The sequence below is a fragment of the Cetorhinus maximus genome, chromosome 21 (genome assembly GCF_964194155.1).
Source record: "Cetorhinus maximus chromosome 21, sCetMax3.hap1.1, whole genome shotgun sequence".
Lineage (NCBI taxonomy): Eukaryota > Metazoa > Chordata > Chondrichthyes > Lamniformes > Cetorhinidae > Cetorhinus > Cetorhinus maximus.
The window spans coordinates 80,361,177-80,389,118 of NC_135899.1; the positions used below are offsets into that span (position 1 = coordinate 80,361,177).

The 27,942-nt window shown below is 42.4% G+C and overlaps 1 protein-coding gene across 1 annotated transcript; it reads right to left on the reverse strand.

Annotated features, from left to right (window-relative positions):
* Window positions 1–109: 109 nt before the first annotated feature.
* On the reverse strand, window positions 110–27,899 carry LOC144695189 (uncharacterized). The gene is made up of 6 exons (XM_078566074.1): window positions 27,793–27,899; window positions 14,990–15,392; window positions 12,474–12,622; window positions 3,587–3,764; window positions 567–633; window positions 110–241 (listed from the first exon to the last, which is right to left on the reverse strand). Exons 2-6 carry the CDS (start codon window positions 15,115–15,117, stop codon window positions 110–112), a joined length of 654 nt encoding a protein of 217 aa, XP_078422200.1. The 5' UTR covers window positions 15,118–15,392; window positions 27,793–27,899.
* Window positions 27,900–27,942: the final 43 nt, after the last annotated feature.

Sequence of the window (27,942 nt, forward strand, 5' to 3'; positions counted from 1 at the left end):
CTGCAATTCTCCAGTCTAAGGAGGATTGGGAGATTATGGCCAGTTTCTCCGTAAAAACTCTTAGTTCCCTCAGCAACCTTGGATACATCCCATCTGCTTTGGTGACATATCAATTCAAAACAGCCAGCTTTTCTAACACGTCCTCTTTATCAGTTGTTGGCCCAGCCAGTGTTGCAACTACTTCGTCTTTCACTATGACTTTGGCAGCACCTCCTTCTTTGGTACTCCCTCGACCTAAATTCTGCAACCAGCAGAAATAGTTTCTCCCCATCTAACCTGTCAGTTCACTTTAACATCTTAAATCTCCAATCAAATTATCCCTTAATCATATAAATTCCAGGCAATACAGCCCCAGTTTGTGTGATTTCTGCAGAATTAATGAGCTTGTGATGGGGGAGGGGAATCTTTGTCGGTCTCACATATTCACTGCTGGCCCCAGTTTATTTTACAATGTCAACTCATGATTATTATCTAATTGCAATATATTCACAAATAAAATAACGCCATGCTGAAACCTTTGACCATTTGGGACACAAAAATATATCTGAAATTGTTATATGACTGACCTCAGTGTTGGCAGGTAAGGTTAAGGTTTCCTCTTTTGAAGTCACATCGCTTTCATTGTCAACCAGCCTGCAAAATGTAGATACAAGAACCACTAATGTAGATATTACTTCACCCCAGCATCACCTCTGCACTCACCTTCACCCCAGCATCACCCCCACACTCACTGTCATCCCAACATCACCCCCACACTCACCTTTACCCCAGCATCACCCCCACACTCACCTTTACCCCAGCATCACCCCACACTCACCTTCACCCCAGCATCACCCCCACACTCACTGTCATCCCAACATCACCCCCACACTCACCTTTACCCCAGCATCACCCCCACACTCACCTTTACCCCAGCATCACCCCCACACTCACCTTCACCCCAGCATCACCCCCACACTCACTGTCATCCCAACATCACCCCCACACTCACCTTTACCCCAGCATCACACCCGCACTCACTGTCATCCCAACATCACCCCCACACTCACCTTTACCCCAGCATCACACCCGCACTCACCTTCACCCCAGCATCACCCCCACACTCACCTTTACCCCAGCATTACACCCGCACTCACCTTTACCCCAGCATCACCCCCCCACTCACCTTCACCCCAACATCACCCCCACACTCACCTTTACCCCAGCATCACCCCCGCACTCACCTTCACCCCAGCATCACCCCCGCACTCACCTTTACCCCAGCATCACCCCCGCACTCACCTTTACCCCAGCATCACACCCGCACTCACCTTTACCCCAGCATCACCCCCACACTCACCTTCACCCCAGCATCACCCCCACACTCACCTTTACCCCAGCATTACATCCGCACTCACCTTCACCCCAGCATCACCCCCACACTCACCTTCACCCCAGCATCACCCTCACGCTCATCTTTACCACAGTATCACCCCCGCACTCACCTTCACCCCAGCATCACCTCTGCACTCACCTTCACCCCAGCATCACCCCCACACTCACCTTTACCCCAGCATCACACCCGCACTCACCTTCACCCCAGCATCACCCCCGCACTCACCTTCACCCCAGCATCACCCCCACACTCACCTTCACCCCAGCATCATCCCCGCACTCACCTTCACCCCAGCATCACCCCCACACTCACCTTCACCCCCTCATCACCCCCACACTCACCTTCACCCCAGCATCACCCCCACACTCACCTTCACCCAGCATCACCCCCCGCACTCAACTTCATCCCAGCATCATCTCTGCACTCACCTTTACCACAGCATCACCCCCACACTCACCTTCACCCCAGCATCACCCCCACGCTCACCTTTACCCCAGCATCACACCCGCACTCACCTTTACCCCAGCATCACCCCCCCACTCACCTTCACCCCAGCATCACCCCCCCACTCACCTTCACCCCAGCATCACCCCCGCACTCACCTTCACCCCAGCATCACCCCCACACTCACCTTTACCCCAGCATCACACCCGCACTCACCTTCACCCCAGCATCACCCCCCGCACTCAACTTCATCCCAGCATCATCTCTGCACTCACCTTCACCCCAGCATCACCCCCGCACTCACCTTCACCCCAGCATCACCCCCGCACTCACCTTCACCCCCTCATCACCCTGACACTCACCTTCACCCCAGCATCAACTCCCGCACTCACCTTCACCCCCTCATCACCCTGACACTCACCTTCATCCCAGCATCACCCCTGCACTCACCTTCACCCCCTCATCACCCCGCACTCACCTTCACCCCCGCATCACCCCCAACACTCACTTTCACCCCCGCATCACCCCCGCACTCACCTTCACCCCCTCATCACCCTGACACTCACCTTCATCCCAGCATCACCCCCGCACTCACCTTCACCCCCACACTCACCTTCACCCTCGCACTCACCTTCACCCCCGCATCACCCCCCGCACTTACCTTCACCCCGACATCACCCCCCACACTCACTTTCACCCCCGCATCACCCCACACTCACCTTCACCCCCGCATCACCCCCACACTCACCTTCACCCCAGCATCACTCCCGCACTCACCTTCACCCCAGCATCACCCCCGCACTCACCTTCACCCCAACATCACTCCCGCACTCACCTTCACCTCAGCATACCCCCGCACTCACCTTTACCCCAATATCACACCCACGCTCACCTTCAACCCAGCATCACCCCCACACTCACCTTCACCCCAGCATCACCCCCACACTCACCTTCACCCCAGCATCACCCCCGCACTCACCTTCACCCCAGTATCATCCCCGCACTCACCTTCACCCCAATATCACCCCGACACTCACCTTCACCCCAGCACTCACATTCACCCCAGGACTTACTTTCTGCCCAGTATCATCCCCGCACTCACCTTCACCCCAGCCTCGCCCCCGCACTCACCTTCGCCCCAGCATCACCTCCACGCTCACCTTCACCCCAGCATCACCCCCACACTCATCTTCACCCCAGCATCACCCCCACACTCACCTTCACCCAGCATCAGATCTGCACTGCGCCTTCTCATCAGCATCACACTCAGTACGTAATGAGGCATGTTGTAAACTCATATTTATCCTAAATTCTTATTCATTTCCCAGCTACTAACTGGAATTCCTGCCATCTTTTTTTTTCTGCTTATGTTACTTTTATAATAGATTCCCAGTTTTGCATAGTATCTGTATTCCCAATGTTTAACATTTTAATTTTTCAGTTAAAATATAGTATAAGTTGACAAAGTCACACCCAATCAGGACATCATGTCTGAACAATCAGGATAACTGTAGGAACCTAGGTTTACCGTCCAAAGATGTATCTTATTTTTTTTCTTCAATGTCCCTGGTTCAGACTGAGCCATTGCAATTCTGACATTCGACAACAGTCGTTAACAAAATCAAATAAACTGAACTTCAAAATACTTTCATGTCAGAGGGAAAAGTTCAGAAGGTTTTCTACTTGGCCGGGAAAACAAAGATGAACTAATATTGCTACACTTGGATACAGGGGTCTAGACACACATACTTTGGACTCTTTCTGTACCTGTTATGAACTTCTGACTGCTCACAGTCTGCTTCAACCATTCCTGTATCCCTCTGTTCAGGACTAACTCCATTGGTTATAGCACAGTCCACATTCTCTTGCTGCTCTACCTCTTGATCCCCCTGATCATTAATAATGATTTTCTTGTCACTAATTGTCACTTTTTTCTGTCTTTCACCTGTAAACAACACAAAAATATTACTTTAACAAACTCAAAATTCAGTCCACATGCTGACTCCTTCAGACCTGCCTCAATTAACAGCAGCTTTTGAGTTATGGTATAAGGAGCTTCATAGTGAGGTTAGGTTTTGATCAGGTTCCATGAAAGTCACACGTAGCCGTTTTAGTACTTGTGCGTGGAAGAATCTCGACAGCAGCCCAAAAAGGTTCATTTTAAACATTTTGTTGCGGTATCTGCCATCAGCTTCGAGTAGAACACATGATGCAAAGCATACACACTGCAGAAACTCATAAAACGGTCATCTCATGCACATTACAAATATCAGCCACATTGTTCTTTTTGTCAAATAACTATGGTCTGCACAAATAAACTCAAACAAGAAACAGCATATTTACACAATACATGAAAGGGTGTTTGTTCATCAACAACAACAACTTGCTTTGATATGACATCTTTAATATAGTAAATGTCCCAAGGCAGCATTATCAAACAAATATTGACACCAAGCCACATAGGGGATGTTAGGTAAGGTGACCAAAAGCTTGTTTCAAAGCGTTAAGGTTTTAAAATGCATCTTAAAGGAGGGGAGAGAGGCAGAAAGGCTGAGAGTTTTAGGGAGGAAATTCCAGAGCTTAGGGCCTACGCAGCTGAAGGCTTGCTCACAAAAAATGGAGCAATAAAAATCGGGGTTGTGCAAGAGGCCAGAATCGGAGCAGCACAGAGACCTCAGAAGGCTGTAGGGCTGGGGGAGTTTACAGAGATAGGGAGAGACGAGCCCATGGAGGAATTTGAAAACCACGATGAGAAGTTTGAAAGAAAGGTCTTTGCCAGACTGGGAGCCAAGGTAGATCAGCAAATAAAAGGATGGTGGGTGAAGGGAATTCAGTGCAAGTTAGGATAAAAGCACCAGAGCTTTTGATGATCTCAGGTTTGGGGAGGTGAGAGATGGGAAGTCAGCCAGGAAAGCATTGGAATAGTCAAATCTAGAGGTAACAAAGGTATGAATGAGGATTTTAGCAGCAGACAAGCTGAGGCAGTACATAAAAGACCTTTATGCACCCCCCAACACAAAAAGTTCATGAAAGGATGTTTATTTGTCAACAAAAAAATACTTGAAGCTTTATACCACTTTAACTTGGTAAAATACCTCAAGGCACTTCAAAGAAGAGCTATCAAACAAATAAAAACAGAAAATGCTGGAAATACACAGTAGGACAGACAGCTTCTTTGGAGAGAGAAACAGAGTTAATCTTTCAGGTCAATGTTTTATCAACCAAAATTTGACGCTGAACTACATAAGGAGATATTAAGACTTGTGGTATAAGGGAGGGTCTTAAGGAAGCAAGATAAATGGGGAGGTTTCAGGTAGGAACTTTAGAGCAATTAAATTCAGGGATGTACAAGAAGCCAGAACTGGAGGAGCATAGAGATCTCAGGAGGTTGCAGGGCTGGAGCAGGTTACAAAGTTTGGGAGCAATAATGTCATGAAGGGATCTGAAGACAAGAAAGGGAATTATAAATTTGAGGTGTTGCTGAACTTGGGAGATAATGTAGGTTAGCAAACAGAGGGGTGATGGGTTGATGGGGCTTGGTGTGAATTAGGATATGGACAGAGGAGTTTTGGATAAGTTTATAGAGGGTGAAATATGGGAGGCCAACCAGGAGAGCATTAGAATAGTCAAGTCTAGACGTAACCAAGGCATAGATGAGGGTCCCAGCAACAGATGAGCTGAAGCAGTGCGCAGAAAATCAGAATAATACAGCACAGTAGGAGGTCATTCAGTCTATTCTGCCTGTACTGACTCTGGTAGAGCTAACCAATTAGTCCCATACCCTTGGTCTTTCCCCATTTCCTCAGATTTTTTTGCACTTCATGTACATTTCCAATTTTCTTTTGAAACTTACTATTGAATCTGCTTTCACCACCATAGAGCCAGAGGGGACAGTTTTAAAGTGTTTTTGCAAAAGAAGCAAATGCGAGGTGAGAAAAAACTTATTCACACAGAGAGTAATTAGGGTTTAGAATACACTGCCTGGAAGTGTGGGAGAGGCAGGTTCGATTAAGGCATTCAAGACCGCATTGGATGATTATTTAAATAGAAACAACGTGCAGGGTTACGGGGAAAAAGCAGGAGTTTGGCACTAAGTTAAAATGCTCAGAGAGCCGGTGCAGACATGATGGGCCGAATGGCCTCCTTCTGTACTGTAACAATTCTGTGATTCTATATTGGGCAGTGCATTCCATATCACAACACTCTCTGTCTCAACAAAAAAGTTTCCCCACGTTATCTCTGGTTCTTTTGCCAATGATCTTAAATCTATGCCCTCTGTTTACCTAGTCTTATGCTACTGGAAACATTTTTTCCTTGCTAAGTCTATTAAAACTATTCATGATTTTAAATTTCTCTATCAAATCTATTCTTCATCCCCTTTGATCTAAGGAGAACAGCCCCAGCTTCTCTAGTCTTTTCTTATAACTTACTAGTCTTTCAGGCTTGGTAATATCCTGGTAAACCTCCTCTGTGCCCTTTCTAAGGTCTTTACATCTTTCCCAAAGTGTGGTGACCTAGAAATGTCCACAATACCCCAGCTGAGGCCTAATGTGAATTATAAAGTTCTAGCATGAGCTCTTTGCTTTTAAATTCTACTTCTCTAATCGTAAACACAAGTAACCCATATGGTGTTTTAACCAACTTATCAGCTTGGCCTGTCACCTTTAAGGATTTGTATATGTGGATGCCAAGGTCTCTGCTTATCTATACTTTTCAATATATTGCCATTTACAGTATACCATCTTTCCAAATTACTTCTCCCAAGGTGTATCACTTCACACTTTTCCACATTGAACTCCATCTTCTGCCTATTTCACCATCTTGTTCATGTCATCCTGAAAGTTATAACTATCCCCATCACTATCTATTCCTTTGTCAAATTCTGTATCATCTGCAAACTTTATAATACTACTAAACATACTGGAGTGAAGGTTGTTTATAAAAATTGAAAAGAGTAATGGACCCAAAACTGGCCCTTGTGGAACATCACTGAAAACCACCTCACAACCTGAAGAGCATCCACCCAATACTTGTCACAGAACCAATTTGTATCCATGCCATCACATTCCCCTTAATGGGCTTTGATCTTCTTAATAAGCCTCCTTATGCCCTCTGGAAGTCCACATACACACCAGCCACAGCACTACCTTAATCTCTGTCACCATATTAAAGAATTCAATCATGATTTGCCTTAAAAAAAACTATAACTTTTCTTTCCTCTTTTAGTGTAACCATCACATCATCTGTTTTCTTTGTGAAGACAAAAACAATATATTTATTTAATCTTTTATCCATGTCCTCTGCCTCTACCTTTCCCCTCATTAACCACTTCCACTTTATATATTAATAAAATGTTTTAGCTTTCACTGTAATGTTGCCTCCGAATCATTTCTTGTAACCTCTTTATTAACTTTTCCAGTTCTCTCCTGTACTTGCCTTATTCTTCCTGGTCATTAACTGAATCTTGCTCCTGACATTTCTTATAAGTCTCCTTGTCCTGTTTTATTTTAACATTTGTCACTTTAGGCACATTAGCTTCAGGTGTTCTGCTTTTTCCCTTCAAAGTTTGTACCTGTACTATCCCTTCCCTGAATGCCTTCCATTACTCTGTTACTGCTTTACCCTGAAATCATTTTTTCAAATCTATCTAAGTTACGTCCCTTCTTAAATTACTGAGCATTGTTACCTTTGATGTTTTCTGGTTTATTTCCATAATTAGTCAAAACCAAATTATGTTGTGGCCACTGTTAGCTGAATGACCTCCTATTGTAACACACTTTACTTGCACTACTATTCATTTTCCAGAACAAGATGAAACATTGCTCCCTTCCTTTGTTGAACTAGAACCAAATTGATTGAGAAAATTCTCCTGTACGCTTATCAGAAATTCCTCTCTTGCCCAAACCATGTTTCCCAGTATATATTTGGGTAATTAGAATCTACTAATTACTACTCTAATGTTCTTTAGACAAAGAAATCTGCCAACCTTACTTAGTCTGGCCTATATCTGACTCCAGACCCACAGCGATGTGGTTGCCTCTTAACTGTCCTCTGAAATGGGCTAACAAGCAACTCAGTTGTATTCCAGAAGGTGGTTCACCAGCACCTTCTCAAGGGCAAGTAGGAATGGGTATTAAATGCTGGCGCTGCCAGCAATACCCACAACCCATGAGTGGAAAAAAAAATTGTTAGGCACTGCTGAAATTTGCCAACAAATGTAGTGATCTCCCTCAATCTCAATGTTTAGAGCTCTATAAAAAATAACTCCCAATAATGTAACATCACCCCCTCTGTATCTTACTTCAAGCCAAATAGATTCAGCCTTGGAACCACCTAGCATATCCTTTCTATTTAGAACTGTAACATCATCCTTAATAAATGCAGAAAACTCTCTTCTCTTTCTTTTTCTTCTCTGATACTCATGAATACTTGGTAACCAGCAATGTTAAGAACCCATTCCTGGCCTTGTTTGAGAGTCATGTCTTTGTTAATACAACCACACCATAATCCCATCTGTGGGATTTGTGCCTGTGGTTCACCAACCTCATTAGTTACGCTGTTGACATTAATATTCATGTAATGTAATACTTCCTTCATCAATTTTTTTTATTTCCCTCAGTCTTGTCCCTAGAATTTTTAGGATATTTCTAGTTTTACTATTGTTAATATCTCTCTGAACTCTTTTCTGCTCCTTTTTGTTATTTTCTGGTTCCCCTCATCCTACCAAATTAGTTTAAACATTCCTCAGCAGCACTAGTTAATCTCTCAACAAAAAAATTGGCCAGAATTTTATGTCCCACGGGTGGGCACGTGTCTGACCTGAATGGATATGAAATAGGGTGAGATGACATTGGGCGAGCTCCTGACATCATCGCACATTTGCGCGATATTTCACTTGGCGGGTATGCACGACAGTTGGAAGCACGCCTGCCAACAATTAAGTGGGCAATTAAGCCCATTAACGATGCAATTAACAGCAATTTCACATGGTCCGTCTATATTTATGGTTGAGGTGTCAGCTGTGGCTCAGTCCATAGCACCCTCGCCTTTGAATCAGAAGGTTGTGGGCTCATGTCCCACTCCCGGAAACCAAGAACTGTGATTGTACTCGGAAGAGTTGCAATCTGTGACTGTTAATAACTCGAAAGAATTTTTTTTTTATATTTATGGTTGGTGGATGGGCCATTCTCACAGGTGGCATTCACATTTTTGTTCAAACCTCAATTCAGGGCGGGATGAAACCTCCATGGGGAAATAAAATAAAGAGATATCTGGGGACTGTGTTTTTATGAGATATGCTTTCAGGTGCTTGGCTGTGCTGCATGGACATATTTTGCAGCATTTTTGTTCTGTGAAGGTCTGCAGCTCCCTGGGGCAGCTGTCTGCCTTCAGGAAGCTCACTGGAAACGCTCACCCTCTTCCCACCCCCACCCTGGCAGCGCTGAGCATTTCAGCGCACGTTTCATGCTGGTTGGCCATTAATTGGGGGCCAATCGTGGCCAGAGGCCCATTTCCCGTCCGCTTCCGGGCCCACCGATCGTGCACGCCCAACAAACGAAAACTTCAGGCTGCTATCTCTAGGTCTGTTTAGGTGCAGCCTATCCATTTTGTAGATGTGGACCTTCTCCCAGAACTTGTCTAGATGCCCCAAGAATTTGAAATCCTCTCTCGTGTACCACTTCTCCAGCCACATGTTTATCGCATCAAAGAATGATTTACCTGTATAATCTTCCTGTTTCAATGCTCACTAGCATATGGCAGTGAGAGTAATCCTGAGATTACTATCCTTGATGTCTTTTTAAAATCTTTTTCCTAGCTCTTGAAACTCTGTCAAAGGGACTTCAACACTTTTTTCTACCTATGTTATAGTTTCTAACAATCCCCTTTCCCCTTGTAGAATGACCTGTATCTGTTTGGTGATATATTTTACTTTGGCACTAGGGAGGCAATATAGCATCTGGGAATCATATTTGCGGAAACACAAGCCTTCTATGCCCTAACTACCAAATCTCCTATGTCTATTGTCTTTTTTTCCTGTGTGCAGTCAAATTTCCTATGGTGCCAGGGGTTTGATTCTTACTGCATTCTCCAGCATTTAAAACACGCAGGCCCTTGTCATTCCCAAGTTGGGTGCTCAGAGACGAGAGAATTCCTGGCTCTTTGAATTCATCTTTCAGAATTGGCTGTCTGGATGTCAGATTTTCACTCCGGGGGCGGTCTAAAATAGAAGTCGGGGTAGATGACTCGGGAAGAAGTGAGAAGGCTGCCAGGTGTGGAGGTGGGCTGGGCAGAAGGCCTGTCTTGGGGCACTGGGCACTGTCCTCCAAATAAAAAAAGGATTAAAACGTAAAATATCCCTTCAACCCTCACCCTTGGTGAATCTATGGAATTCATTGCCACAGAAGGCTGTAGAGGCCAGGTCATTGAGTGTATTTAAGACCGAGATAGATAGGTTCTTGATTGGTAAGGGGATCAAAGGTTACGGGGAGAAGGCGGGAGAATGGGGTTGAGAAACTTATCAGCCATGATTGAATGGCGGAGCAGACTCGATGGGCCGAATGGCCTAATTTCTGCTCCTATGTCATATGGTCTTACCCCCACACACTTTCCATTCCCCACCCATGCCAATCCTTGCCACCTCATGCCTCCCACCCACCCCCCCCATGGCCCCTCATACCCCCCATGCCTCTCTACCCACCCCATGGCCCCTCATACACCTATTCCACCCTATGCCTCCCTCCCCACCCCCATGGCTCTTTATAGCTCCATGTCAACAAAGAGCCAACTCATACCAATGCATGCCCCCACCCACCATCCTTTTCCCTTATCCCTTCTATGCCAACTCATCTAGTATCCAGTATGGGCAAACCTCAGGAGCCATGCTGACGTAAAATAAAGTTATGTGTCATTTGATAATATCACCATTAAAAAAACACTGCCATTGATAAAAAAATTCAATACATTGGCTGGGATTTTCTGGCCCCGTCGCGGGCAGGACCCACTGCGGGTGAGGCGGCACCCCAGCCAGACGTCCATTGACTTGCGGCAGTACTGGAAGATCCCGACGGCAGGCGGGTGCAGAAAATTCCATCCATTGAAATTCCTTCAACTAATCTCTTATGAAAACAAACATTTTTATTCTATAAGCATGTGGAGCTGTCAATTAAACTGCTCATTTAAAAGGCACCCCACTGTGGTAATGTTAGTTTGTAAAATCAGCCATTGAAGCACAAATCCTTAAATGATAATGCTCAGGCTTTTGTCAACAGACATAGTTAAATATCAAGCACTAATGTTCTGTTTTTGAACTCCACGCCTTTTTTTTTTAATTTAAAGAACAACAGAGTTAAATCCTTTCACAGCTTTGACAGTTCCAATGAGTTTTGACAATTCTTTGAAAGCTTGACAGTTTTTTAACAGCATTAACAGTTCTTTGACAGTGTTGACAGTTCTTTGACAGTGTTGACTGCTTTTTGATAGCTTGACAGTTATTTGACAGCATTGACAGTTCCAATGAGTTTTAACAGTTCTTTGATGGCTTTGACAGTTCTTTGACAATTCTTTGACCGCTCCAATGAGTTTATGCACTTTTTACGCACAATCATGCCTACTTTTAACAATCCCAAAGGATAGCTTACCTCTGACAAAGAATGTCTTACCTGTCCCAAAAGGGTGCCTTACCTCTCCCAAAAGGGTGTCTTACATCTCCCAAAAAGGTGCCTTACCTCTCCCAAAGGTGTCCTGGAGCCATATCCAGCAAGGTACCTTACCTCTCCAAAGAAGTACCCTGGCTATCCAAATGCATCCACTAAATTCAGACCAGCTCTTACCTGGTCTAATCTGAGCATGTCAGGTTACATACTCATGGTCTACCATAATCTCACTTCAGCGGAGGCAGCTGATGATTTAAATGGCCACCTGTCTCCATAAAACATGCATACGTGAACCCAAACTCAACTCCATTCCTGCCCCACAAAAATTGGAAATGCCACGTTTGGGGTCAGAACTTGGGATTTTCAGCCAATTCAGCTAATTTCACCATGACAGACAGCCTCTCTGCTGTGGTAGAAATCTGGGTCACAATGTTTTCCCTGTCTATCCTAAGAGTATGAGCGGAATGTCTAAGTAATTCCATGTAGCAATTAGCGACCTGATGTGTCAAAAGGAATGGGGAAAGGCTCTGCAAGTGCAGGAAAATCAAGGATGAATACTGCATGAAGTACTGCAACAATCAAAATGAATCTAAAGGATAGAACCATTGAAGTTTACAGCATAGAAGAAGGCCAGTGTGTCTGAGCTGACACTTTGATGGAACAGCCCAAAATAATCTTATTGCCTGTGTTTTCTTTGTATCCGCTTCAAATATTTATCCAATTTTTCCCTGAAAACTGCAATAGTCTCTTCCCTCAGTCACTCCCTGTGACAAAGCATTCCAACCACTGACTAGCTTCTGCGTAAACCCATTTCCTCTAACCTCTCTCCTCACTCCTATGGGAGTCGAAAGTTAGAAAAGTACATAGAGAAATTGAAGATCTTTCAAAATAATCTTCCCTATTCGCCCTGTCAAAATTCTTCATAATTTTAAAATCCTCTAACAGATCACTTAATTTTCTCTGTTCCTGTAGAAATAACCTGTGACAAATTTCACATTTACCTTTTGTTCTTTTCTTCTTGCGTATAGAAGCACGGACAATGTCTGATCCAAATTTTTTGTCTGTGTGGCGTTTTTCTCGGACTTCCGTGAACCAATCTCCTGTTGCGATTTTTAACTGCTCGGGATCGAGAACCGATTGTTGCAATTTCCTGCAGAAACCGCAAGAGGAAAAACTTAGGGGCAGTACATGGGGCTGAAGTGTCAGTAGGAGCAGTAATGGACGTAACCTACCAATAATCTCTCATGAATTGAGACTCACGATCATCACCTTGAAGTTCTAAACAAACTTTAGAATTTGGAGGAATTAAACATTTGGGCTGCGCATTTTATCAATTTACTCTACATGATAAACTACTCCTTTCACTACTGGAATTTTAGAATCCAACGAAGGTCTCTTTATTAGATTAATTGGGTGCTGCACTGTGTGGGGTGATTTGGAATTTCCTCAAAGCTGGAAGTATGGCTGTATCCCAGTGGCACATAACAAGTTTTCTGTCACAATCCCATTGAGACAATGGTGGTGGTGCTGGAGTAGCTCCTTGGAAATTTCAGGCGTAAGTCTTATGGCACTAAGGAGAAATAACAAGCTTAGTGTATAGAGGCAGGAAGTTACAAAAGGACATAGACAAATTAAATGAGTGGGTAAAAATGGGGCAGATGGAGTTCAGTTTTGGGCACCTAATCTCAGGAAGGATGTATTAACCTTGTAAACATAGCGTGTATTCCCCTGAGAACAGAGGATTGAGGGGTGATCCAATAGCTGGGGTTCAAAATGAAAGAAGGATTCAATAGGGTAATATTTTAGTGGGGGAATCCAGAACAAGGGATTATAATCTTAAAATTAAGCCAGGTCTTTCAGGAATGAAATCAGGAAGTACTATTTCACACAAAGGAAATCTGAAACCTGGAACTTGCTCCCTCCAAAGGCTGATAAAGCTAGGGTTCAATTGGAGCTTTTAAATTGGAGATTGATAGTTTTGTTTTTGTTTGGTTAGGGTATTAAGGGATGGTGGTCAAAGGTGGCTAAATTGGACTATGTGTTTTAGGGCAGCGTATGAGTTATAAAAAGAATTTCGAATTGGAATCTGACGCCTGTGTACTGAAGACCTTTTGATAAAATGATAGCAGTTATGGGCCATAGCTACTATCTGATAACGGTTCATGGTTGCTCTTTTGAAATGAGTGATAATTAATGCTTGATAATAGGGCAAAGTTATTATTTGGTAAAGGGTTATGGTTACTACTTTGTAATTCTTTGGCAATAATTATGGTTATTTATTGACAATGGTTACCATTTGGTAACTGGTAACATAGTGTTTAGTGATTGGTAATAAAAACAAAAATGCTGGAAAAACGCAGCAGCTCAGGCAACATCTGTGGAGAGAAAAACAAGCGTTAACATTTTAGGTATTGATAGGTCACAGACCTGAAACGTTAGTGCTGTCTTTCTCTCCACAGATGCTGTCTGACCTGCTGAGTTTTTCGAGCATTTTCTGTTTTTAGTTCAGATTTTCAGCATCTGTCATACTTTGCTCTAGGTTTAGTAAATTTAGTTAGTTCCCATCTGGTGACTGATTATGGTTAACACTTGTTTAATGGCGCATTTGCTTTGCTTACTAATGGGGCACAGATAACACTTGGTAATGAGTCACAGGCCATAATGAATGTTTGCCAGTGAGTTACAGAGAACACCTGCCAATGGATCACAAATCATGAGTGTGTCCTGCTTATCAATTGATCTTGGGTTGTATCTGCAGAAAGTATCTGCATATCTTATTGTTATTGGTTTCTTGAGACATCCAAAGTACTCCAGGAGATATGCTGGGTGTCCCCTTAGAAGTCCCTATGCAAGGACTGCATGGGAATTGCCCGGGATGTTCAAAATTCCGATGGGCAATTAACCTCAAGTGAAAACCATCCAATGTTCCGATTTAAATCGGAGACTTCAGTTGGTTCCAACTTTCTTAGCAGAATAGTTACCCAGGAAACATTAGAACGATTAAAACCAATTCTAACTCCTGAGTAACTATAATACTGACTCCCCGAACCCCCACTGGACCTCCCACACCCCGACTACCCCCACGCCCCCCAACTCCCTTGCCTCAGTTGGGAGCTACCCTCTGCCCCATCCCCGCCCCATCCTACACCCTGCAACCCCCTTACCTTAGTTGGGAGCTACCCCCTCCCTCGACTGCCCTAACCCCTCACCCACTTACCTTCTCAAAATGGCCGGGACCTTTAAGCTTACCTGGTTTACGGCAGCTAGTTACTGTAAAAATGGGGTGTGGTTTCACTTCCCCTTACACTGGTGCACTCAGCTGAAGACCTTGGGAATCTGCTACAGTGCACTTTTTGCCCGAGTCAGAAGGTCAGGCGAGAAATGTGCAGCTCCAAACTAAGGTAAGTAAAAATGAGCTGAGTGGCAATCCGACTGTGATTGCCACTCCTCGGAAGTTCTGGCCATCAGAATCTTGGTGATTAAATTTAGATTCAATGTAAAATTTCCTTCTGCTCACTTGATGCGCCGGTCTTCCAATAAACGGAGCTCCATGTCCCGGTAAAGTACTTGTACAATCGCATCCAGCTCCTCATCTGTTAAGAAACTCAAATCAACCAGCTCTTCTACGTTGAAATCTAACTCCATGGCAAGAAATCCAATGCGAGGCAGCTCTTCAAGACAGGTCAATTGCAAACTTTAGCTAGACTTTGTGGTGAAGATGCTTTAGTGCCTTGCAAAACAATTTAGCATCTTGCAACCTAGCTAAAATATTTCCAATAAGCTCCACTCCTCACAGGGTTGGCAATGAAGCAACATCCACCCCTAAAGAGCCCAATGTTGTCTATTTCTGAGGAATTGAAGTGCAGAATTCTCCATTGTGTCCCAGTTATTTCTTTCTGTGCTGGTCCCAGCAACAGTCACTGCAAAGAAACACAGAAAATTGTGAGATCTTATTCAATCAATAGCTTTATATTCTATCTTGGGATAAAGTAATCCGTGTCGCAGCTAATGTGACAAGTCAGTTCTGTAGCTGAATGTAGGTCCTTCACTACTGAACAATTGTAATCTGCATACCCCACCTCAGTGACACAGTTTATTGGACAATATATACATCCGAAAACTGTCCAGCTTCAGTCCCTTGCTCCTTCACTGCACAACCCCTTGTGCTGCCAATGCCGGGCCCCACGCTGACCAGCACCTCATCATACCTGGCCCTTCTTCCTACCATGGTCTGCCCCTGGGTTTAGTTCTAATTTTAAGGTTATGCCTCCTTGTTCTGGACTCCCCCACCTGTGGAAATAGTTTCTCTCTATCTACCTTATCAAATCCATTAATCATCTTAAAAAAGAAACCTCAATTAGATTATCCTTTAATCTCCTCACTCAAGGAAAGACAAACCAAGTTACTTTATTGTTCCTTATGTTCTTCTTGTGTTTCTCACACAACAGTGATTAGCAACAAAAATTGTTGTAGTCTTGTCAATGAAAACAAAATGCATTCATGAAACACCTTTACACTGCAAGGTATTTGGACAAAACTCGAGGATTAGCAAGTGGACTTCCAAGGAGTCCAAAACCATCATGATCACTAGGATTGATAGTTTACTATTATCACAACAGCAACATGAGAAATGATTTCAGCATCATGTTATGACACAGCTGTTGATAAATGCTGAGTTGTTCAATTCCCAAAGGGGAACTTGAAATAACTGCCACAACTTGTTTTGCACTTTGTGTAAATTTTGTGATGCATGCCCTGAATTCAGTAGTAATAAGACCACCAAGTTTTATAGGTTTTACAAAACTAGATTAACATTTATTAATAGGAGAAATTATTTTCAATATATACATAGATCTACAAATTACTACTATGATAACTTCTAAATTCCCCTAATCAATCTAACTTCCCGTTACACTTTCATTAAGGCAATAGTAAGATACGCAGATTTTAAAAGACCCAGGCAAAGAAACATGATACCCTGAACAAGACGAATTCAAAGTGATTTCTCTTCACTTCAGTCCATGGAGACAACAGCTTGAGGGATAGCTGCTGAAGGCCTTTTCACACTTGTAAGATCTTAAAAATGTCTTCCGTTACAAACAGTCTTCTCTCCTTTATACATATCTTTCTCTTTGAATGCCAATACCCAATGTTTCACTATGTCTTTGGACTTTATCTCCATGATAATAAAAACCTCTCATAGCACTAAGTTTTACCAGTTATCTTTGGGGAAAATAAACACACTGGGCAGCATATTGACGTCAGCGTGCAGGGGCGGGCCCAACACGCTGATTCGTAAAATGACGAGCGATGACATTGGGCGTGCATCCCGACTTCATCGCGCATCATTTCAATGTTACTTTCAGCGGGCGTATGCCAGGGCAGCTGCGCGCCCACCAATCTGGCAAAGGCCTATTAAGGCCATTAAAAAAGTAATTGATGTTGTTAACAGCTTAAGGTTGGCAGGCAGGCAAAGAGCACAAGCGGCCTTCGCATTTTTCAGGAAACCTCATCCACAGGTGGGATGAGGTTTCCTGAATAAGGTAGGAGGAGGCTTGTGTGGAACATAAACTCTGTCTTTGACCTGCTGGACTATAAGGTTTCCATGCTGCAAATTCTTTTTCAATGCACTTTTAATTAAATAAACTTTGCAAAATGCACAAACATGTCCCAGCTGTGACACTGTCACATGAGAGGGCATGTTTAAATAATGTTTTTAGTTTATTTATTCAAAAATTTCATGGAAAACTTAATCTCCCTGAGGCAGCTCTGTGCCTCTGGGAGATTGCTGCGCTCTTTTGCCCGCATGCGTGAAAGACCGCAGGCCCTGACTCTCCCTCCACCCACACAGATAACGCTGAGTGCTACCAGCCACGCGCGTTACAGTGGGCGGGCCTTAATTGGCCTGCCCATGTAAACTGGCGGCGCGCAGCCGATCGCGGGTGGCGATTGGCTCCGCGCCCGTCCTCGCCTGCTCCCGCCCAGCCTGCCCAACATAGGTAAGATTCAGCCCACTGTTTCTAAACTTCACCTGGCTAGGTGACACATTTCACTCCCTCTTTTGAAAACAATCTAATCTGGTTTATTTAAAAATGCAAATGTTCCCTTGACACCTATGTTTCTAAACTTCCCCATCTTTACCTAATTAACATTTCAAACCTAACTTCTCTTCTTACATCAAAGCACCCAGACTAGCTGCCCCTAATTCAATTAAGGCTTACACACACACAGACACCTATAGACACATAGGCACATCCCACTATCACTATATTTTACAATTCCAATAATATTATGAGAATTATTATATCTCCCCCTCCGTATTGAAAAATGAACCGTCATGATGTAAAAAGACGGCTTCATTCTTATTAACCCATCTTATACTATCTCCTATACTTATCTATATACTTACACTATTACATTACCCGATGCATGCATTAACATAACAATATATGTACAATTCCTTTGCATCAACAGAAATCATTCCAGTTAAGAGTCCAGTTTTCTAAATGCCCAATTTTCCCTTTGAGCTTCAAACTCTTGATAAAACATCTGCAATCAGATTTTCACATCCAGCAACAAGTATAATCTGTAGATTAAAAGGTTGCAATAATAAATTCCAGCTAAATAGCCTTGCACTTCTGTCTCGAAATTTGTCCGGAAACTTTTAAGGGTTGTGGTCTGTATAAACGATTGTTTCTGACGAATTGTTTGCGACGTAATTTCAAAATGCTGCATTGCTGACACCAAACCCAAAGTCTCCTTTTCGATTGTTGAATATCTTCTCTGTTCAACTTCTGTGAAAAAGGCCCTGTGAGTTTTTCGATTCCAGTGTCATCTTCCTGGAGCAGTACGGCCCCAATGCCTATGTCACTTGCGCCAATAGCCAACTTAAATTGCTTGCTGTAATTGGGTACTGTCAAAACTGGTGTCGTAGTTGATACAGTTTTCAAGTTATCAAATGCCTTCTGTCATTCCTGTGTCCATTGAAACTTCTTATTCTTATTTAATAGTTCAGTCAGTCAGTGGAACATCCACACTGCTAAAATTTGGTACAAATTTCCGATAAAACCCACTCATGCCCAGAAATCTCAAAACTTCTCGTTTTGTTGTAGGCATGATAGCCTTGACTTTCACATCTCTTGGAGCCACCTTAGCATGTCCAATGGTATGGCTCAGATACGTAACTTGCGCTTTTACAAATTCACTTTTAGCTAAGTTCATTACTAAATTAGCTTCTTATAATCAAGCAAATAATTCTTCCAGATGTTGTAAAGGCTTCTCCCATGTAGGACTGAAAACTATCAAGTCGTCAGTATAAACAACACAATTGCTCAGACCTGCAATTACTTTGTTCGTCAGTCTTTGAAATGTTGCAGGTGCATTTTTCATACCAAATGGCATGACGTTAAACTGATATAGTCCATTTGATGTCACAAACACCAATACCTCCTTTGCTCTCTCCGATAATGGTACTTCCCAATATCCTTTTAGCAAGTCAATCTTTGTGATAAATTTTGATTGTCCCACTTTCTCAATGCAATCTTTCAACCTTGGTATAGGATATGAGTCTGCTTTTGTCACTGCATTCACCTTTCGATAGTCCACACATAGTCTTTGTCTTCCAACCGGTTTCGGTACCAGTACAATAGGCAAACTCCAGTTACTGCAACTAGACTCAATGATATCCTTTTGAAGCATGAAGTCAATTCCTTTCTGTACTTGTCTTAATTTTGCCGGATTTAATCTAATCTACAGACGCATCATGTATAGCTAAATCTGTTCTTCCTAACTTATTTCCACAAATAGCTTTGTGCGACTGCAATAGCTTTTCCAAATCACTTTGATACTTGTCTGGAAGGTAACTCAATATTATATTTAAATTTTCAAGCATTCCCTCATTATGCAATTTGACTAGAGGAAAATCAATTTCACAATACTGCATTTCTACTTCTTTCTCATTATCTACCACCACTAATACCTCCTTTTGGTCCTCTTCCCTGTCAAAGTACTTTTTAAACATATTCACATGACACACCCTCTGCTTCTTTCTTCTATCTGGAGTATTTATTAAATAATTTACTTCACTCAGTTTCTTTTCAATCCTGTAAGGCCCACTAAGCCTTGCCTTTAATGAGTCACCCAGTACTGGTAACTGAACTAACACTTTCTCTCCAGCAATAAAATTCTGAGCTGCAGCTTTGCTGTCTGCCTTCACTTTCATCACTTGCTGTGCTATCTTCAAATGTTCCCTAGTCAACTCACATGCTCTGTCTAATCTCTTTCGGAAGTTTGATATGTAATCCAGGAGAGTGGTTGCTGAATTTTGACCCACCAATTTCTCATAAATCAATTTCAGTGGTCCCCTTACCTCATGGCCATAGACTAGTTCGAAAGGGCTAAAACCAGTTGATGCATTAGGAGCGTCCATGATAGCAAATAAAAAGCATGGAATTCCTCCATCCCAATCCTGTGGATAATCTTGACTGTATGCTCTCATCATACCTTTTAGAGTTTGATGCCATCTTTCGAAAGCCCCTTGTGACTCAGGATGATAAGCTGTTGACTAAAATTGTTTTATCCCCAAACTGTTCATTACTTCTTTAAACAGTTGTGAGATAAAATTTGAACCCTGATCTGATTGTATTTCCTTAGGTAAACCAAATTCTTGTAAAAAAGTTAGTTAACTCTTCCACAATTTTCTTTGTTGTAATGTTTCTCAAAGGTATTGCTTCAGGAAATCTGGTAGACACATCCATTATTGTCAGTAAGTACTGATTTCCACTGTTTGTCTTAGGGAGGCATCCTACACAATCAATCATGACCCTAGCAAAAGGTTCTTCAAAAGCTGGAATTGGAATTAAAGATGCCAGCTTAATCACTGCTTGTGGTTTCCCTATCACCTGACATGTGTGACATGTTCTACAGAATTTGACTACATCCCTATGCAATCCAGGACAAAAAAATGTTGTTGTATCTTCATCTGTGACTTTCTAATTCCTAAATGTCCCCCACTGGAATTTCATGAGCTATCCTCAGAATATCATTTCTATACCCAAATGGGATGACAATCTGATGTACCTCCCTCCAGCTTTCCTTTGCTGAAACATGATAGGGCCTCCATTTTCTCATTAAAATATTACCCTTAAGGTATAACATTCTGGAAAACATTTTGTCTCTGTTTCCGAGTAAGCAGTTTCATATAAATGTTGTATTTGCAAATTCTTTTTCTGTAACTCCCCTAACCTCCTTGAGTTAAACACTTCAGCTGAATTGTCCTCTAGTCTTTCTTTCTGAATAATGTTATCAAACACAGTGTCTGTCAATTGGATTTCAACACCTTCTTCTTGTCTTTGAACCGCCTATCCTGCCTGTTTTTCTTGTTTCAATCTATGAGCCTGTGATCTTGTTATCACACAATCTGGAAACAATCCAGGATGCTCTCTCTGCAACACTTCTGTTGAAGACACTTTTACAGGCTGCTCAACTACCATCAGCATCACCCACATTTGTGATCCAGCTATATCATTACCCAGAATAAATTGAACCCCTTCAATGGGCAATTTTTCCACTACTCCAACAGTCACTTCGTCTGTTTTCCACTTACTCTTTAAATTTACCTTCCACAATAGAATAGGTTTAGCATCTCAATGAACCCCACTTATTATCACCTGTTCCTGCAATACTGCCTCTAAACAACAAATGTCACTATCCCACAACATTAAGGGTTGGCGAGCCCCTGTGTCTCTTAAAAATTTAACATCTTTACCTACTCCTCCCTGTACACATGGAAAGACTTTCCCTTCACATACAAAATCTTTAAACATCTCTGCAACCTGCTCCTCAGAATTACCTTGGGTAAATTGTAAATACATTCCCAGTTCTTTACCTATCACTGAATCTTCTTGCTTTGCCTGTACACAAACCACTAGTTTTTCCTGTGCCTGAACCTCAGAACCCACAGTACTCTTACTTTCAGCCCTTTCTGCACCCCTATACTTCTAACAGTAATTTCCAGCACACTGACTTCATGTGTCCAACTTTATTACAATAAAGCACTTCAAGTTTCGAATGTTACCTCTACCCTCAGCACCCTCCTTTTTACTCTGAGAAGAAAACCTCATGTGAATTTCCACCTGCTCCTCTTCTCTGACTATCCAACATCCTTTCGCCTTCCCACTTTCTATCCTTTTCTAATTTAAATGGGTGATGAAAAAAAGGTTTAGCTCTATGAACTAACTCACAATCCTCAGCTATCTCTGCTGCTTCCCTTACAGACTCAACTCTCTGTTCTTCCACATGAGTTCTCACTATCAACGGAATTGAACCTTTGAATCCTTCTAAGAGAATTACTTCTCTAAGAGCTGCATATGTCGTCTCTATCTTTAATGCCCGTATCTACCAGTCAAAATTACATTGTTTTACTCTCTCAAAGTCAATATAAGTTTGCCCAGGTTGTTTTCTCATATTCCAAATTTCTGTCTGTATGCCCTAGGAACCAACTCATATGCACTCAAAATTGCCTTTTTTACCACATCATAGTTTACTGATACCTCTTCTGACAGTGGTGCATAAACCTCATGTGCTCTACTCACCAACCTGGATTGTAACAACAATGTCCAGTTTTCCTCTGTCCATTTCATCTGTTTAGCTATCTTCTCAAATGAAATAAAGAATGCTTCGACGTCTCTTTCCCCAAACTTTGGAAGAGCTTGTACAAATTTAAACATCTCCCTACTGGGTTCTGATCTGGAAATAAGTCCTTCTTCACCTACTCTTTTTTTAACTGCCTGCATTTTAAGCTAGAATTCTCTCTCCCTCTCTTTTACTCTTTCCTCCTTTTCTAACTTCACCATTTCTGATTCCCTTTCTTGTTTTCTTTCTCTCTCCTACCCTTCTGCCTGTTCCCTTTGAAATGTTATTTATTTTTATTTTTCTGTTGCTTCTAGTTCCATTTTTTCATTTGCAACTTAATTTGAGCCCATTACAATGAACCACCCCTTGGAGAACTCAGTCTCTCAGGTATTCCTTCCAGTTTCAAATGCCGTGTTATACCTTCAATTATGTCTGATTTCCTCACCCCTGCAGGTAATCCTAAGTGTAACTTATCTGCCATTAACTTTGTTTTCTTTACTTTTTGTAGACCAGCCAAAGTTATAACTTCAACTCCCAAACAAGTCTGAGCAACTGCCAAAGCCATACTAGAGTCTTGCCACAACAAAAAACCTTCACACCGACTCCTGAATTCAAAGTGCTTCTCATACTCGTAACCTTAAGATTCACCAACTCCAACCCAATCAAGGAATTTCAAATATATTCTGCAAGGAGCTCCCAATTTTTGCTATGACACGGCCGATGGTAAATGCTGAGTTGTTCAAATCCCAGAGGGAAACTTGAAATAACTGCCACAACTTTTTTTTCAGTTTGCATAAATTTGCATGCCCTGAATTCAGTCCTAATAAGACCACCAAGTTTTATAGGTTTTACAAAACTAGATGAACATTTATTAATAAGAGAAATTATTTTAAATACATACATAGATCTACAAATTACTACTATAACTTTTAAATTCCCCTAATGAATCTAACTCCCAGTTACACTTTCATTAAGACAACAGTAAGACACACAGATTTTAAGACCCAGGCAAAGAATCATGATACCATGAACAAGTCGAATTCAAAGTGAGTTTTCTTAACTTCAGTCCTTTGAAGACAGCAGCTTGAGGCATAGCTGCTGAAGGCTTTTTCACACTTGTAAGATCTTAAAAATGTCTTCCCTTACAAACAATCTTCTCTCCTTTATACATATCTTCCTCTTTGAATGCAAATACCCATTGTTTCACTATGTCTTTGGACTTTATCTCTCTGATAATAAAAACCTCTCATAGCACTAAGTTTTACCAGTAATCTTTGGGAAAAATAAACACACTGTTTCTAAACTTCACCTGGCTAGGTGACGCATTTCACTCCCTCTTTTGAAATCAATCTAGTCTGGTTTATTTAAAAATGCAAATGTTCCCTTAACACCTGTGTTTCTAAACTTCCCCATGTTTATCTAATTAACATTTCAAACCTAACTTCTCTTCTTACATCAAAGCACCCAGACTAGGTGCCTCTAATTCTCTTAAGTCTTACACACACACAGACACCTATAGGCACATAGGCACATCCCACTATTGGTCTATTTTACAATAAATTCCAATCATATTATGAGAATTATTATATCTTTCTGACAATCAAAGGGACACTTCTGTGGTTATTAGGCCTGTAGGGAGCTCAGGATCAGGAAGCTCTCCTGGATGTTCACTGTATTTCTCAAAGGCTTCACAGTGAGGCTGCTCTCAATGTTGCACCTTTAAAACCCCCACCTCCCAACTGCTACTGGGTATAGTTTGTATATACACAAAATGCACAAACTTTACAACAATAATGCAAGTTCAGTGATCAGAGACTGAGAACAGGCACACCTTTCAATGTTGCAGGATGAAGAAGTGGGTGTGTGGTGAAGAAGGGAAGCAGTGGGCGGCCAGAGCAACATAGTCACATGACTGAATAGGGCCATTTTAGGATGATGAAAGCAAAGGTTGGCCTTCCAGGGACTGAGAAGGAGTTATGGGAGGGGTAGGTTCCAAGCTGGGAGGGCATGACATGTTCAAAGGCCTCAGAGAGAAAAGAGAGGCTGTGGATGTCAGTAGTTGGTGACAATGGAGGAGCGAGTCTTTTTTGATGAAGGGTTAATGAAAGCCGTTTAGAAGAGAAGGCGCAGTGTCTTGGGATTGGGAACCATTGACAATATCAGTTTGCACGAGGACAGGAAAGGGAGCTGGCTAGTCAAGGGAGTTGAAAATGGGAGGGGTGTAACAAGTAAGCAGGCATTAGTGACATGAATGAGAGGGCAAGAGGCGGAGATTAGGGCCAAGAGAGTGGAACCAAAGGGAATAGAGGACATAGCAGAAAAGCAGCTACATGGTCTCAGTTTTGGCCGCAGAGAAATTGTAATCTGTCTACACCATGTCTGAGACAAGGTAGAGGAGGCAGGGGAAAGAGGCTTAGGAGAGGGGGGCAGGGAAAGAGGCATAAGACAAGGAGGGTGGGAACAAAGGCACAAGGCGAGGGGTCGGGGTCAGAGGCACAAGGTGAGGAGGGGGACACAGGTTCAAGTTGAGGGGGGGGAGAGGCTCATGGCCAAGGGGGAGAGAGGTTCACGGCAAAGGTGGAAAAAGAGAGGTTCAAGGCCTGGGTGAAGAGGTTCAAAGCGAGGGAGGAGAAGGCAAGGGAAAGGAGGAATGTTCAAGGCAACAGCGGGTAAAGAGGTTCAAAGTGAGGTGGGAGAGAGCAGTTCCAGGTGAAGTGGGGGGAGAAAGGTTCAAGGCGAGGGGGGAAGAGAGGCTCAAGTTGAGGTGGGGGGAGAGAGGTTAAAGATGAGGGGGAAGAAAGGTTAAAGATGAGGGGGCAAAAGAGCTTTAAGGTGAGTGGGAAGGATGATTTAAGGCAGTGTGGAGAAAGGTTTAAGACAGAGGGAAGGAGGTTTAACATGAGATAGGAGGAAAGGGATTTCAGGTGAGCAGGAAAGAGAATTAAGTAAGGTGAGGGAGAAAAACGTTTAACGAGATGGTTTGTAGGAAAAAGGGGCTTAGGGTCGAGACTTCCTTAATAATAGATTCCATCAATTTTTTGACGACTGATATCAGGCTAACTGGCCTGTAGTTCCCTTTTTTCTCTATTCTTGCTTTCTTGAATAACGGTCTTACATTTGATAACTTTTAATTCGTTGGGACCATACTAGAATCTAAAATTTTGGAAATTCATAACCAGTGCACCCACCATTTCTGCAGCGATATCTTTTAAAAACCTAGGATGTAGACCATCAGGTCCTGGATATATGTCAGTTTTAGTCCCTTAAGTTTCTCCAGTACTTTTTCTCTGCTGATATTTATTACCTTAATTTCCTCACTCTTATTAGCCCCTAGGTTACCCTCTATTTCTGATATGTAACTTGTGTCTTCTACTGTGAAAACAGACACAAAATATTTGTTCAATATCTCTGCCATTTTCTCATTTCCCATGATAATTTCTCCTGTCTCTGAGGGTCCAACGTTTACTTCAGCTACCCTCCTTTTTATATAGCTCTTACAATCTGTTTTTAAATTTCTGACTGGATTTTTTTCTATTTTTTTTCCTTTCAGCTAACTTTTTGATGGCCCTTTGCCTCAAAAACTTACTCTAATGTGCATCCAGGAGGTGCTAGAGTCATCAACGCTTGTCCCCCACCCCCACCCACGACCCTGTCGACATGTCTCGGCCAGTGGAATACTGTGCCCAATTTTAGGCACCACATTTTAGGAAGGATGAGAAGGCTTTGGAGGAGATGCAGAAAAGATTTGCTGGAGTGCTCCAGGGATGAAGGACTTCAGTTATGTGGATAGATTGGAGAAGCTGGAATTGTTCTCATTCAAGAAAGAACACTGAGAAGATAATGTTGAGAGGAGATTTGGTAAAGGTGTTCAAAATCATGAAGAATCTAAACAGAGTAGATAGCAAAAAATCGTTCCCTTTGACAGGAGGGTTGTGAACCAGAGGACTCTGATTTGAGGTGACTGGTAAAAGGATCAACAGTAACATGAGGATGAACCCTTTTAGGTAGTGAGTGGTTAGGATGTAAAATGCAATGCCTGAGGCTGTCATGGAAGCAGATACAATTGTGGCATTGATAGGGAATTGAATAAGTTCCTGAAGAAAAAAAAATTGCTGGACCACAGGGAAAGAGCTGGGAAGTGGGATTGGCTGAGTTGCTCATGTGAGAGTGTCAGCACGGACACGACAATGCCATAACCATTCTATGGTTCTATGTCTGAGTTAGTGGAATTCCAATGGGACCACTAAAGCAGGCAGCGTCAGGGTGCTCAATTGGTGCCTGCAGCTCACAACATTATGATAATGAGATCGTTAGGCCTCTGGTGTACCTAATTCCAAACATTAACAAATCTTGCTGTCATTGCTTTTTAACCACAGTTCAATTTCCTTTGAATTATACATTTAAAACAGTCTTTTAGTCAGAATGATAATCAGTTCCACTATAATACCACCACTCTATGTTTTTTGTGTGTGGGGGAGGGGGGTTATATTAATGTTCAATATAAATTACCATTCTGTTAGCTGAATTTACATAAACTAAAATGTCCTTCGGTCAATGTAGTGAGGCCCAGGTGTTAAAATAAATAACCTTTGTTCCTGTACTCCAGTTTACAGCAATATATCAAACGCCATCTTGTGATTCTTCTCCCTTCAGTGAGTTGATAAACATTTACTCTAAAGGACTGCAGGTCAGGTTATAAACCAACAAATGACTTTATTTAACGTTAACTAGGTAAATGAATGGTATTTTAAACAGCAATTATAAACTTTACTTGATATTTTGAGGACTTATTGTCCTCAAAATATCAACATAATGCACCTCTTCTTTGCTACCCCTTACATAGTGAATTTCTCCAGAAAACTCTCATTAGCAATTGATCCCACTCACTAACATATACTTACTGAACCACACTTAGTAACACACTTACTCCTCACAGACGTACACTTGCTAATACAGTCTCACAAACGAATGTACATCCACTAACACACTCCATGACCCCCTACTAACACATTAAAGCACACACATTCAGACTAACACACTCATAAGCATGCACCCACACTGAACATTAACATCTGCCCATTGACACAAATAGGAAGATAAAAGCAAAAAACTGCTGATGCTGGAAATCCAAAACAAAAACAGAAACACCTGGAAAAACTCAGCAGGTCTGACAGCATTGGCGGAGGAGAGCACAATTGACGTTTTGAGTCCTCATGATCTGTTGAAGGGTCATGAGGACTCGAAATGTCAACTGTGCTCTCCTCCGCCAATGCTGCCAGACCTGCTGAGTTTTTCCAGGTATTTCTGTTTCTGTTTTTGTTTTGACACAAATAGGAACACACCTTGTATGGCTCATTTGCATCAACACTCTCTCAGCTAACACATTCATTGTTCCTAACAGATTCTCTGTAACTTTCAAACTCAGACTCACACTCACATTCTGTGCTGCTCACAGTTGCACTGTCTAATTTTTGTAACTTAATCCAGCAATAACCTCATTGTGGCTAACGTAAAATGCAGGCTGTCCCAACTTGGCCTGTTCCTTTGAAGTTTTTCTTTTCCCTCACATGTTTTTACCTAATGAGGCCTAATAAACACCTTAACCCGTTGAGGCAGTTGGGGACCTTCAACCAACCAGAGCTCACTGCAGGATCAGCATTAGGTGATTGTTAAAATAAACATGCTCACCTGAGCAATGACATTTACCTGATCAATTTAGATGAAATGTTCAACTTATGAGAAGAAAGCCCCACGATCAGGGGAGTAGTAAGGCCTCAAAACAAACCAGCAGCTGTGCAATTGTGAAAGAGTAGCTTTGAATTTGCATTAGCAAGTCAG